This window comes from Dendrobates tinctorius, unplaced genomic scaffold, assembly GCF_039654945.1.
Source record: "Dendrobates tinctorius isolate UK_male_01 unplaced genomic scaffold, ASM3965494v1 ptg000043l, whole genome shotgun sequence".
Taxonomy (NCBI): Eukaryota; Metazoa; Chordata; class Amphibia; order Anura; family Dendrobatidae; genus Dendrobates; species Dendrobates tinctorius.
The window spans coordinates 9487657-9503075 of record NW_027361711.1 but is presented as its reverse complement, the minus strand read 5'-3'; the positions used below and the strand labels follow the sequence as shown (position 1 = coordinate 9503075).

At 43.9% G+C, this 15419-nt stretch overlaps 1 protein-coding gene across 2 annotated transcripts in view; it reads right to left on the bottom strand.

The window, feature by feature from the left end:
* The window catches only part of PDE6A (phosphodiesterase 6A), a 268275-nt gene that overhangs the window by 14472 nt on the left and 238384 nt on the right, over window positions 1–15419 (bottom strand). For both annotated transcript variants that reach the window (XM_073575291.1, XM_073575292.1), the window contains exons 19-20: window positions 9564–9638; window positions 5389–5472 (exon numbers count right to left, since the gene is read on the bottom strand). In XM_073575291.1, coding sequence (XP_073431392.1) covers window positions 5389–5472; window positions 9564–9638 — 159 coding nt within the window. The remainder of the gene's footprint in view (window positions 1–5388; window positions 5473–9563; window positions 9639–15419) is intronic.

Below are 15419 nucleotides of genomic sequence, written 5' to 3'. Positions count from 1 at the left end.
AGTCAGCCAAACGCTTGAATCCTAGACAGGCCAGATGGGCCTTGTTTTTCACGCGTTTTAATTTTTTGGTCTCTTTTCTTACGGGCACTAAGAATGTTAAGGTAGATGCCCTTTCTAGGAGTTTCTTTGCCGATACTCTTAGAGTGACCGAGCCTACTACCATCCTAGGTGAGGGGGTAGTTCTTTCTGCCATTTCGCCCGATTTGAGATGCGCCCTGGAGGAATTTCAGGAAGATAAACCTGAGCGTTGCCCTATGGGAAAATTGTATGTTCCTGACCAGTGGAGAAAGAGAGTGATGTCTGAAATTCATTGCTCCGCATTGGCTGGTCATCCAGGTATTTTTGGTACCAGAGATTTGGTGAGTCGGTCCTTTTGGTGGCCTGCCTTATCTCGTGACGTCAGGAATTTTGCACTGTCCTGTGGGACTTGTTCTCGGTCTAAACCCTGTTCTCGTTCTAGTGGGTTGCTGATGCTCTTGCCAGTGCCCAAGAGGCCATGGACCCATATCTCAATGGATTTTATTTCTGATCTTCCTGTCTCTCAGAGAATGACTGTTATCTGGGTGATTTGTGATAGATTTTCGAAGATGGTCCATCTTGAACCACTCCCAAAGTTGCCATCTTCTGTTGAGTTGGTGCCCTTGTTTTTACAACAGGTGGTTCGGTTACATGGGATTCCTGAGAACATTGTGTCCAACAGAGGAGTCCAGTTTGTTTCCAGATTCTGGAAAGCCTTTTGTTCCAATCTGGGAATTCAGTTATCCTTCTCCTCCGCTTTTCATCCCCAGACCAATGGACAGACTGAGAGAACAAACCAGACCTTGGAGTCTTATTTGAGATGTTTTATATCTGCTGATCAGGATGATTGGGTCTCATTTTTGCCCTTGGCCGAATTCACGCTGAACAATAGAGCTAGTTCTGCCACTTTGATGTCACCCTTTTTCTGTAATTTTGGGTTTCATCCTCGGTTCTCTTCAGGGCAAGTGGAATCTTCGTCCTGCCCAGGTGTGGACACTGCGGTTAAGAGAATGCAGCAGATATGGGACCAAGTGGTGGATAAGTTGTCACTTTCTCAGGAAAAGGCCCAGCGATTTTCCAACCGGCATAGGACCATTGGTCCCCGGTTTAAAGTGGGTGATATGGTTTGGTTGTCGTCTAAGAATATTCCTATGAAGGTTGCATCTCCTAAATTTAAGCCAAGATTTATTGGTCCTTATAAGATTTTGGAAATTCTTAATCCTGTTTCGTTTTGATTGGCTCTTCCAGTTACGTTCAAGATCCATAACGTATTTCACAAATCTCTGTCGAAGAGGTTTGTTGAGCCAGTGGTTCCTATGTTAGCACCTCCTGACCCTGTGTTGGTCAAAGGCAATGTGGAATATGAGGTAGAGAAAATATTGGATTCTCGTTTGGTTAGACGGAGACTCCAGTATTTGGTCAAATGGAAGGGTTATGGTCAGGAGGATAATTCTTGGGTCTCTGCCTCCGATATTCATGCCAATAGATTGGTTCGTGCTTTTCACTGGGCCCATCCTGATCGGCCTGGTGGCATGGATGAGCGTTCGGTGACCCATCTTCAAGGGGGGGTACTGTTGTGAGTTCATTCTCACCAGTTGTGAGTTCCCCTTCTGGACTCCCTCTGGTGGTGACGGGAGGTGGTGTGGCTGGTTTGATCGGTGGAGATCTGCCACCTGAGAATGAGGATGACGATTGGATCTCAGGATTCTCAGATTGGATTTAAGACAGCCGACGCCCTATTCAGTTGCTGGTGATTCCTTCTGGCTTGTCAGCTCTTGGGTTTCAGCTATGTTCCAGTCATCTAAAGCTAAGTTTTTCTGCTAATGTTCACATTTGATTTTGTTGGTCTATTCAGTTTTTTGTGTGGTCTGCCAGCCCCAGCACGGGGCTGAGCTGAATTTCCACTCTTATTTATCAGTATTTTGCCAATTGGCTTTTTGTCTCTTACTAGTTCAGTCTCTTTTTGCTCTGTCTCAGAATATTTCAGAGTGCTGATATAGTGGGAGAAGTCTAGTGACTTCAGGGTTAATTTTGCTATCAGAAGTGTTGGACGTTATTTTGTAGGGTCTTTTGCAGGTTGCAGATAGTGTCTTCCCTTTCCTTTCCTGTCTAGTTAGTTTGGGCCCCATCATTTGCTCAGCCTATTTTCCTGCCTGTGATTGTGCCTTCATCTTGCTTCACCGTCAATACATGTGTGGGGGCTATCTATTCCTTTGGGGTCTGCTCTGGGGCAGTTAATTTTCCATTTTCTTGCTTTAGGCTTATGTAGTCCTTCGGCCGTGACGAGGCATCTAGGTTCATCGTAGGCACGCTCCACGGCTTCTGCTAGTTGTGTGGTAAGGTCAGGGATCTGCAATCTGCATAGTTACCAAACACTCTGTTTTCTGTGGCTTAGCTTGTTTGCTTTTTTCTCCACGGTGACCCATTCATAACACTTTTCCCTCTGTCCACTGGCAGGTAGTAACTACAGATGCCAGTCCCCTGGGCTGGGGTGCGGTATTCCGTCACCTGACAGTCCAGGGATGATGGTCGAGGCAAGAATCCTCACTATCATTCAACATTCTAAAACTGAGGGCGGTCTTCCTAGCACTTCTACATTGGGAAAGACACCTCAACAACCAGCCAGTACGAATTCAAACGGACAATGCCACGGCGGTGGCATACATCACCAAGGGGGAACCAGAGGTTCCTGGGCACTAGCCGAGGTATCCAGAATATTCAACTGGGCAGAAACCGCAATTCCGGCAATTTTGGCAGTTTTCATTCCCGGCACAGACAACACGGCCGCCGACTTCCTCAGTCGGGAGGGGATCATGGCAGGAAAATGGTCCTTACACCAGGATGTGGTCCGTCAGATATGCCAGCTATGGGGGACTCCAGATGTGGACCTCCTGGCATCGCAACAGAACAGAAGGGTCCAACAGTTTGTCCCAAGATACCGCGATCCTTTAGCAATAGTGGTCGACGTACTGGTCATTCCCTGGACACAGTTCAGACTCCCTTACCTGTTCTCTCCCCTTCCTCTCCTGCCCAGACTGCTAAAGAAGATCAAGGCGGAAGGGGTGCCGGTCATATTGATCGCCCCGTACTGGCCCAGGAGGACCTGCTTCACAGAAATTATCAACCTTCTCGCAGGCACCCCCTGGAGACTCCCCGACAGACCAGATCTTCTGGCTCAGGGGCCGTTTTTACCACCTGAATTCTCGGTTGCTCAATTGGACGGCATGGCCGTTGAAACCACAATACTGAGAGCAGCGGGATTTTCGGAATATTAATCCCGGGAGTTTTGGACCATTTCGGAGTCATTAATACAATGATGCAGGCTAGGAAGCCATCCTCTTCCAGGGTCTATTATCGTGCCTGGAAGGCCTATTTTGGCTGGTGTGAATCTAATCACATCACACTTATCCTCTGTTCCCTGCCATCTGTCCTAGCTTTTCTCTAGGCAGGGTTAGATGGCGGTCTGGCCCTAAGTTCCTTGAAAGGCCAAGTATCTGCTCTCTCTATTCTTTTTCAAAGAAATTTGGCCTCCCGCTTACAGGTTAGGACCTTTCTGCTAGAAGTGGCACATGCGGCCCCTCCTTGCAGATCCCCTGTGACTCCAGGGGATCTTAACTTGGAAGCCTTGACAGGTTCACCCTTCGAACCCCTCCAGGAAGCTCCCGTGTCTCTGTTGTCCTGGAAGGTGGTATTTCTCGTAGCCATCACCTCTATTAGGCAGGTTTCAGAATTAGCGGCATTGTCCTGTCACCCTCCATTCCTAATTATACACCAGGACAAGGTTGTTTTGCGGCCTCCTCCTAACTTTCTTCTGAAGGTGGTATCGGCCTTCCACCTCAACGAGGATATAATCCTTCCGTCATTTTGTCCCGCTCCAACCCATCCTCTTGAGCGTTCTTTGAATAAGCTAGACCTGGTCAGGGCGATAAGGGTCTATCTGGCCAGGACCGCTCCCTTCAGGAAGGCGGACTCGCTCTTGCTTACCTCCAATGGGGTGAGAAGAGGCCTGCCGGCCTCTAAGGCAACAATTGCCCGCTGGATCAGAATAGCAATTCTGGAAGCCTACCAGGTGAAGGACAGGGTGTCCTCTGCCGGGGTAAAGGCCCATTCAACCCGGGCAGGTGGGTGCCTCTTGGGCGGTACACAACAGGGTATCAGCCATGCAGTTGTGCAAGGCTGCCACATGGTCATCCATGCATACCTTTTAAAGGTTCTATAAGGTCCATACCTATGCTTCAGCGGACACCAGCCTAGGCAAAAGAATCTTGCAGGCAGCAGTGGTGAGTTCTCCGACCTGAAAGAAGTTTCTGTCTTTTCCCACCCCAGGGACTGCTTTTGGACGTCCCACGGTTTCTGTGTCCCTCAATGAGACGAAAGAGAAAACAGGATTTTGGTTGCTTACCGTAAAATCTGTTTCTCAGAGTATTCATTGGGGGACACAGCGCCCTCCCATGATTTTGTTATCTGTAATGATTATATGATTGACTTACATGATAAGGTCTCCTCCTACTGCTTTTTCATTAACTGATTGTCCTACAGCCTGTCGGAGGGGTGTATACTGCGGAGGCGGAGTTAACATTTTTTTCATGCATAGTGTCAACCTCCTAGTGACAGCAGCACACATTCATGGTTTCTGTGTCCCCCAATGAAGACTCTGAGAAACAGATTTTACGGTAAGTAACCAAAATCCTGCTTTTCTCCCCCTCTGTCCAGGAGCTGTGGTATGATCAGACCATGTTCCTGTATGGTAAGACACAGCCATTACACAGTACACAGCAGGGACACATTTATAAGATTATCTCAGCACAGGAACATTTTTTTAAACACATCCAATTATGGAAATTATTATCATTCCAAGACCTATTGATTAAAAGAAACTTTAAAATTAACTTTGTTTTTGTGGGAAAACCCCTTTAAGTCTTTTCTAAAATAGAAAAGGTTCTCCATTGATGGCTGTTCTTAATCCAGGCTGAAATTAACACTTGTCAATAACAAGGTTAACAGAGAAATGTAAACACTAGATGATGTCAGTATTTCTGCAATGCTTATAAATTTCCTCAGGACATCCATAATGTTCGTCATTGAAATCGTAACAATATTAATGATAACCCATGTTCTTATAAATACCAACTTTTTATTTTAATGCTAGATAACAATTTAATCTGCTAAAACAGTACAAACGACTGATAAGGATGATATATTATATAATGTTAGTGTTGCAATGGTAGAGCTTATGTACCAGCCACTTGTTGTCAAGGACCGGAAGGAACTTCGAGGCTTCTGCACTGGATCATCATGCGAGGGAAAAAGTGAGTATAGTATATTTCATGGTTTTGATATATTTTTGCTAAGTATAAATAGAAAACTTACCTTGTATACAAATGTGCACACAAAATCAATAAAACCACATTGTAGCTTCGGCAGCTCATCTGCTTTGTTCCTGTCCATCATTGGCTATAGGAAAACAATATGTTAGTTTTTTTTACTAAAATGGGTGTTTATTAAAAGTTTTGTAAATGTGTTCTGCAGGTTACATTGCTCAACCATATAGTCATATACACTATACACTCACTGGCCACTTTATTAGGTACACCATGCTAGTAACGGGTTGGACCCCCTTTTGCCTTCAGAACTGCCTCAATTCTTCGTGGCAGAGATTCAACAAGGTGCTGGAAGCATTCCTCAGAGATTTTGGACCATATTGACATGATGGCATCACACAGTTGGCGCAGATTTGTCGGCTGCACATCCCTGATGCGAATCTCCCGTTCCACCACATCCCAAAGATGCTCTATTGGATTGAGATCTGGTGACTGAGGAGGCCATTTGAGTACAGTGAACTCATTGTCATGTTCAAGAAACCAATCTGAGATGATTCGAGCTTTATGACATGGCGCATTATCCTGCTGAAAGTAGCCATCAGATGCCTGTTCTTAGCTGAGAGGAGTGGTACCCAGTGTGGTCTTCTGCTGCTGTAGCCCATCTGCCTCAAATTTCGACGCACTGTGCGTTCAGAGATGCTCTTCTGCCTACCTTGGTTGTAACGGGTGGCAATTTGAGTCACTGTTGCCTTTCTATCAGCTCGAACCAGTATGCCCATTCTCCTCTGACCTCTGGCATCAACAAGGCATTTCCGGCCACAGAACTGCCGCTCACTGGATTTTTTTTCTTTTTCGGACCATTCTCTGTAAACCCTAGAGATGGTTGTGCGTGAAAATCCCAGTAGATCAGCAGTTTCTGAAATACTCAGACCAGCCCTTCTGGCACCAACAATCATGCCACGTTCAAAGGCACTCAAATCACCTTTCTTCCCCATACTGATGCTCGGTTTGAACTGCAGGAGATTGTCTTGACCATGTCTACATGCCTAAATGCACTGAGTTGCCGCCATGTGATTGGCTGATTAGAAATTAAGTCTTAACACACAGTTGGACAGGTGTACCTAATAAAGTGGCCAGTGAGTGTATATACGCAATAGAGCTAAACATTTCATGTAATTGCATTATAAAACATCATTCAGCAGCCTATGTCCTTTACACACACTATGATTAATATTATAAGATTTTAGAGAATGTTGGGATTCCAATCTTTGGCAGCGCTTGAGGTACACATATGCAGCAGGTTCTTAAGAAAATAAGAAGAAAACAAATGGCCTTTCTTCAGCAAAATGATATAGCATACAGTAAACAGGTACAGGTCTCGGTATCACAGTCATGGCTCACCCGTGTGGAGCAAAGTAATGTCTGACAGTTTCTCCCAGCAAATTGCTGCAGTATCTCCCAGGTCCTTTCCTCTTTCAACACACAGACACTGAATGGGGCAGCTGGGCTGCCTTAAAAAGGCCATTCCAAGGCATGGGACTGGAGGCATGGGGATGGCAAGTCCCATCCAGTTCTAGTGGCCATTCCTAAAACCCAGACCCAAAATTCAGACCCTTTAAAAAAAAACCTTTTAGCACTGCCTGTGCTGGAACCTTCATCTCTGTGCCCAACATCACCAAGACTAGCAACCTCAATGACACACACCTCCCCCATCCAGAAATTGCCTGGCTGGAACCTTACACGTATTACATGGAATATACTTATGTCTTATAGAGTTTATGCCTCTTCCATTTATCTTTCCCGACTCCTCGATTGAACTTGGTGGACATGTATCTTTTTTCAACTGAACTATGTGGCTGTGTAAATATGTGTAATAGATGGTATATTGGAAAGGGTTAATATAACGGTTCAGTTTGATTCTATTACTTTAATATTCTTAACCTCAACTTTTATTTAGCTTTTTGGAAAGTTTTGTTGTCTGCTTAACCGTTGACAACATCTTTGTATGTTTTTTTAGATTCTCTTGGATAAACTTTATTATGTCATATAGCCATTGTGCATGAATCCATTTAGTCTCACTTTTTCAAATTCATTTTAAAAGAAACAAGCAATAGACACAATGAGCTGATTCATAATTTGCAATTTTTTTTAGAGTATTTTTTTTCTTTTTTTTGTGCTGTGGTATTCTCTAAAAATGTGTGAGCTACATTATTCAAAATTGCACAAGTGGGTCATAAAGTTTGAGCAGAAAAAGATGCACAGTTTGCAAAATGTCACTACAGGGGGTACTGGAAAACAGTCCTGTAAGATCCCCTTCACATGTCCGCATAAAACATGTATGAAAAAAAAGTAATGGTGTCATCAGTGTTTTCCATTAGTGTGTCATTTGTTAGTCATCAGTGTGCTTCTCCTATCCTTTGTAATGTTAAAGGGAATCTGTCACCCATATTTAGTGACATCATGTAGAGATATCACCCAATTGCGCATCCCATAAGGATTCTATTAGGGCTTTTGACTCCCCCGACCCTGCACCTTTGAGGTATAAATACCTTTTTTATCTTGTTGGGGATGTATGCAAATCACCGCGGTCCGGTCCGATGGGCGTGGCTTAATTGCCTTCTCCCCCCCTCCTCGGCTTGCTGCACATAATCTTCATCTGTGAACAGCACAGATAGCGTTGGTTTCCGCGCTTGCGCATTGTAAAGGCCACCGGCGCCTGCGCAGTATGCTTTGCCCAACTGTGGGCGAAGTATATAATCTCTATTGCGCATGCGCCGGTATTTTCCAGCGTGGTCTATGCCCCAAAAGTCTTCACATGCAGGACACACTTCCGGGGCATAGACCACGCTGGAAAATTATGGCGCATGCGCAGTAGCGATTATATGCTTCGCCCACAGTTGGGCAAAGCATACTGCGCAGACGCCGGTGACCTTTACAATGTGCAAGCACAGAAACCAACATTATCTGTGCTATTCACAGATGAAGATTATGTGCAGCAAGTCTAGGAGGGGGGGGGAGAAGGCGACTAAGCCATGCCCATCAGACCGGACCGCGGCGATTTGCATACATGCCCAACAAGATTAAAAAAGGTATTTATGCCTCAAAGGTGCAGGGTCGGGGAGTCAAAAGCCCTAATAAAATCCTTATGGGACGCACAATTGAGTGATATCTTTACATGATATCGCTAAATATGGGTGACAGATTCCCTTTAAACACGTACGTCACACGAATGGCACACGGATGTCATCTGTGTGCTGTACGTGTTTTACTCAGACCCATACATGTTTAATGGCCCTTGTCATCCATGCTGTTGGCAAAAAACGGACATGTCTCCATGTGGTTTACACGGGCATGTGCATAGCATAATACGTTATAAGGGGTATGTGTGGACTCTGTTAAAAATAACAGATACCACATGTATTACAAACACGGACATGTGAAGGAGGCCTCACAGTGAGAATTGTCAATGTTAGGGCTGGGTCCAGTTAGACTGACAACCTAGAATCTACATATCCAATCCTGTAACCATCAGGACCAGAACAGATGCTGCTCATGCCATAACTGTGTATGTGATAACAGAGAATACAGTGGCATGTAAAAGTTTGGGCACCCCTGTTCAAAATACTGTTATAGCGAACAGCTTAGAAGTTGAAGATGAAATGATCTCTAGAAGGCCTAAAGTTAAAGATGACACATTTCCTTTGTAATTTAGGCAAAAAAAAAATAGTTTTTTTTTTTCATTTTAAAAATTACAAAAAGGTAAATGGGCTGAAGAAATGTAAAATGTAAAAGATGGGAAAAAAATTGCCTAAAATGCAAAGGAAATGTGTCATCTTTAACTTTAGACCTTTTAGATATCATTTCATCTTCAACTTGCTGAACTGTGCACAATAACAGTAATTTTGATCAGGGGTGCCAAACATTTACATGGCACTGTATATAAACACTGAAAACCATTTTTCCCTTCTCTCTAGGGTCTCCAGCAGTCTCTAGCTGCTAGATACACAACATTCAGCTGCCTAATCACTTGCTTGTATTTTAAGGACCAGGTCCGGCATCAAACAGCCATTGTGGCCGACATTGTATCCTGAGCGTACAGTTATTTTATGGTGAGAATGACAATGCAGTGATTTGCTTCACAATATCTTTTTCAGGAAACTTCAGATATCTTATTGTACCTAATTTTAGATAATCTTATTCACAATTCTTCATTTAATAACTTACAATAGGGTTTTGCTGCAGTACGGTTCTTTCCAGGTCACCTTGTTCCCAAAACTCGGCTGCAACCAATAGAGCAACCTACAAGTTAACATAATAGTGTGACATTTATTATAATATTACAACGTTGGTTCAAATATTTGCTTATTCATCAACTCAATCATGGAATATAGAAAAATGTAACTTTGCACATATTCACACTGATGGGATGATGTACACCAAATATTTATATAAAAAAGTGATAAAAGGCACTCAGGAATGAAGCGGCACAGTACCAGGCATAAAAGTTTATATATTCATCTAATATCACCAGTGGGAGAAAACCACAAGTCAAATAGGAAAAATGTATAATTTTATTAATGTTAATGCAATAAATATTGAAAGAAAATGATATCTACTGTACCTATCTATCTATCTATCTATCTATCCCATGTCTATCTATCTATCTATCTATCTATCTAGCTATTGGGGCAACATATAGTGAGGCTAGAAAGGTGGAGACACCTGAGCACAAAAACATAAATCCCCTACAGTCCCAATATACAACTCTGGCAAAAATTAAGAGACCACTGCACAGTTTTATAAAAATCAGCTTCTCTACATGTCTGACAGCCATTCCATTCCAGTGTCAGTTGAATTCCAACCAGAGTACACCTCATTCTGCTAAATGTGCTTCTGGTTAGGTGATCACCTTAACCAAATCTTATTTAACAAAGGAAAGTATAAAAACCCTGCTGTGGTGTTCACAATCCTCTTGCAATAGGACAAGCTGGATGGCAAAACAAGTGCTAGTAATATCCCAAAAGTAACAGGAATGAAAAAATAACTTTTAACCATGCCAAAGGAGTTGAAAAGAAAAGTCTTGAGTGAGGAAAAGAAGGGCTCAATTCTGGAATACAGTGAGCGTTATGTTGCCTCCATCCTTAAAATTTCTAAGACGGCAGTCTATTACAACAAGGTCAAGCAGCAGACATTGGGGACAACAAAGCTACAGACATGCAGAGGGCGAAAACGACTCTCCACTGACTGGGATGACCATCATCTTATTCGAATGTCACTCAGCAAACACAGGATGACATCAAGTGACCTAGAAAAGGAATGGCAAGTGGCAGCTGGGGTGAAGTGCACGGCAAGAACAGTTCATAACAGGCTCCTAAAGGCAGGGCTCAAGTCATGTACACCTAGAAAAAAGCCTTTTATCAATGGGAAGCAAAGGAGAGCCAGGCTGAAGCTTGCCAAAGACTGTAAGGATTGGACCATAGAGGACTGGAGTAAGGTAATCTTCTCTGATTAGTCTAATTTTCAGCTTTGCCCAACACCTGGTCATCTAATGGTTAGACGGAGACCTGGAGAGGCGAACCAGCCACAGTGTCTTGCACCCACTGTGACATTTAGTGGAGGATCGGTGTTGATCTGGGGATGCTTCAGCAAGGCTGGAATTGGGCAGGTTAATCTTTGCGAAGGACGTATGAATCAAGCCACATACAAGGTCATCCTGGAAAAACAGTTGATTCCTTCTACTCAGGCAATGTTATCCAACTCTGAGGACTGCTTTTTCCAGCAGCACAATGCGCCATGCCACACAGCTACCTCAATCAAGGTGTGGATGAATGGCCACCATATCAAATCCCTGTCATGGCCAGCCCAATCTCCAGACCGGAACCCCATTGAAAACCTTTGGAATGTAATCAAGAGTTCGATGGATAGTCACACAAGCCATCAAACAAAGAAGAACTGCTTAAATTTTTGTACCAGGAGTGGCATAAGATCACCCAAAAGCAGTGTAAAAGACTGGTGGAAAGCATGCCAAGATGCATGAAATCGGTGATTAAAAATCATGGTTATTCCACAAAATATTGATTCCTGAACTCTTCCTGAGTTAAAACATTAGTATTGTTGTTTATAAATGATTATGAACTTGTTTTCTTAGCATTATTTGAGGTCTGCAAGCACTGCATTTTCTTTTGTTCTTTTGACCATTTCTCATTTTCTGAAAATAAATGCAAACTTTAGTGCTTGGAAATTCAAAGACATGTTGTCAGTAGTTTATAGAATAAAAGAGCAATTTACATTTTACTCAAAAATATAACTATAAATAAATAAATTTTGCAGTTGTCTCTTAATTTTTGCAAGAGCTGTATATATATATATGTATATATAAAAAAAAATATATAAAAAAAAATCAATATTTATTATATCAATAAATATTTAAATATTTGAATGAAAAAAAAAATCTAAACAATAAAAGTACACATACAGTATTTGGTATCGCCGCATCCATAACGACCCGACCTATAAAACTGTCCCACTAGTTAACCTCTTTAGTGAACCCCATTAAAAAAATAAAAAAAAAAACAAGGCAAAAAAAAATGCTTTATCATCATATCGCCGAACAAAAAGTGGAATAACACGTAATCAAAAAGACAAATATAAATAAACATGGTACCGCTGAAAACGTCATCTTGTCCCGCAAAAAATGAGCCACCACACTGGTCATCAGCCAAAAAATAAAAATAGCTCTCAGAATAAAGTCATGCAAAAAATAATTATTTTTTATATAAAATAATTTTTATTGTATAAAAGCGCCAAAACATAAAAAATGATATAAATGAGGTATCACTGTAATCATGCTAACTCGAACAATAAAACCGCTTTATCTATTTTACCACATGCGGAGCGGTTGGCCTTCATCTGCACCTGCTCCATCTGGCTGCACGGGAGTGATGCAGATATGCTTCAGGTATGGATTGCATTTGATATGGTCTTGCTTTTAAAACATTTAGGAGGCCGCAATGGCACAGTGAATAAATAAAAATGTAGAGTAGGACCCCCCATATGAGACTGCCTTGGCGTGGCGGGGTGGCCCAATATATTGATCAATATTTTGCTAAATATCTCATTTTGAATGCAGTAAGATATGTGCATGTGCACCTCATGTTATGCGTTCTGACCACTGGCAGTGCTGGCTCTTCTCTCTTTTTATTGCAAATTGGTTTTGTGGCTGACCACCACTGTTGCCGTGCACGCTGGGTCATGTTCGCCATCTTTTCTGTGTTTATTGTGATTGATCTAGGCTGCTGTGCACACTCATGGCAGCCCCGCCCTGCCCCAGGCTTTATTTATTTTTGCATCCATGTCTGAGCCTGCATTGCCCTTCATCTGTGTTTGCTGGTCAGGCAGTGTGTGGAGGTCAAACCTGAGATGTCTGTGTTCAGACCTGGTTGGCCTTCATCTGCACCTGCTCCATCTGGCTGCACGGGAGTGATGCAGATATGCTTCAGGTATGGATTGCATTTGATATGGTCTTGCTTTTAAAACATTTAGGAGGCCGCAATGGCACAGTGAATAAATAAAAATGTAGAGTAGGACCCCCCATATGAGACTGCCTTGGCGTGGCGGGGTGGCCCAATATATTGATCAATATTTTGCTAAATATCTCATTTTGAATGCAGTAAGATATGTGCATATGCACCTCATGTTATGCGTTCTGACCACTGGCAGTGCTGGCTCTTCTCTCTTTTTATTGCAAATTGGTTTTGTGGCTGACCACCACTGTTGCCGTGCACGCTGGGTCATGTCCGCCATCTTTTCTGTGTTTATTGTGATTGATCTAGGCTGCTGTGCACACTCATGGCAGCCCCGCCCTGCCCCAGGCTTTATTTATTTTTGCATCCATGTCTGAGCCTGCATTGCCCTTCATCTGTGTTTGCTGGTCAGGCAGTGTGTGGAGGTCAAACCTGAGATGTCTGTGTTCAGACCTGGTTGGCCTTCATCTGCACCTGCTCCATCTGGCTGCACGGGAGTGATGCAGATATGCTTCAGGTATGGATTGCATTTGATATGGTCTTGCTTTTAAAACATTTAGGAGGCCGCAATGGCACAGTGAATAAATAAAAATGTAGAGTAGGACCCCCCATATGAGATTGCCTTGGCATGGCGGGGTGGCCCAATATATTGATCAATATTTTGCTAAATGTCTCATTTTGAATGCAGTAAGATATGTGCATATGCACCTCATGTTATGCGTTCTGACCACTGGCAGTGCTGGCTCTTCTCTCTTTTTATTGCAAATTGGTTTTGTGGCTGACCACCACTGTTGCCGTGCACGCTGGGTCATGTTCGCCATCTTTTCTGTGTTTATTGTGATTGATCTAGGCTGCTGTGCACACTCATGGCAGCCCCGCCCTGCCCCAGGCTTTATTTATTTTTGCATCCATGTCTGAGCCTGCATTGCCCTTCATCTGTGTTTGCTGGTCAGGCAGTGTGTGGAGGTCAAACCTGAGATGTCTGTGTTCAGACCTGGTTGGCCTTCATCTGCACCTGCTCCATCTGGCTGCACGGGAGTGATGCAGATATGCTTCAGGTATGGATTGCATTTGATATGGTCTTGCTTTTAAAACATTTAGGAGGCCGCAATGACACAGTGAATAAATAAAAATGTAGAGTAGGACCCCCCATATGAGATTGCCTTGGCGTGGCGGGGTGGCCCAATATATTGATCAATATTTTGCTAAATGTCTCATTTTGAATGCAGCAAGATATGTGCATATGCACTTCATGTTATGCGTTCTGACCACTGGCAGTGCTGGCTCTTCTCTCTTTTTATATACAGTATATATATATATATATATATAAATTATATATATATATACACACACACCCCTATATACTCGAGTATAAGTCGACCCTAGTATAAGCCGAGGCACCTAATTTTGCCACTGAAAACTGCGTAAGCTTATTGACTCGAGTATAAGCCAGGTATGCATTGTCCCCTCATCCTGTCCTGGTGTGCATGGCTCCCCCTTCCCGGTCCTTGTATACATGGCTCCTACGTCCTGTCCTGGTATGCGTGGCTCCCCTGTCCAGTCCTGATATGCGTGGCTCGCCCTGTAGCTGTCCTGGTATGTGTGGCTCCCTCATTGCTGTCCTGGTATGCGTGGCTCCCCCTGTAGCTGTCCTGGTATACATGGCTTCCCCTGTCCTGGTATGCGTGGCTCCCCCATCCTGTTTTGGTATGCATGGCTCCCCCCGTTGCTGTCCTGGTATGCGTGGCTCCCCCCGTCGCTGTCCTGGTATGCGTGGCTCCCCCGTCGCTGTCCTGGTATGCGTGGTTCCCCCGCCCTGTCCTGGTATGTGTGGCTCCACCTGTCACTGTCCTGGTGTGCATGGCTTCCCCCCTCCCGTCCTGGTATGCATGCTTCATATTACAAAAAAACAAACATCCTACTCACCCTCCAGCATGCCCTCACAGCATCTTGTTGGTGCCGGCTTCCAGCAACTTTTCCTGTGCAGAGCGATCACGTGGCACACTGCCTCTGTGACCCACTGCTCCGCCACTCCCCTTCCCCCGCCAGCCTTCTGGGACAATGACTCGTGTATAAGCCGAGTGGGGCGTTTTCAGCACAAAAAAATGTGCTGAAAAACTCGGCTTATACACGAGTATATATATATATATATATATATATACATATATATATATTTATTATAATAAATATCAAGTGTGGTGAAAGATTAACCCCCTTCTGCCATCTGACGTACTATCCCGTCCATGTGCCCTGGGACTTAATTCCCATGGGCGGGAAAGTCCTTATGGCGATCAGCCGCGCTCCCAACGGGAGCACGGCCGATCGCAGCTGGGTGTCAGCTGATTCTCATAGCTTACACCTGGCACTAAGTGCCAGGAGTGGTCACAGACCACTCTCGGCACTTTAAACCCCGGGACACTGCGATCAAACAAGATCACAGCATTTCGGTGCCGGCAGAGGGGATGACAGCCCCTCTGCTTTTGGATTGGAGACTCCGCGGCGTGACACGGGGTCCTGATTGCTGCTATGGTAACCCAATATCGTCATGATGACATCC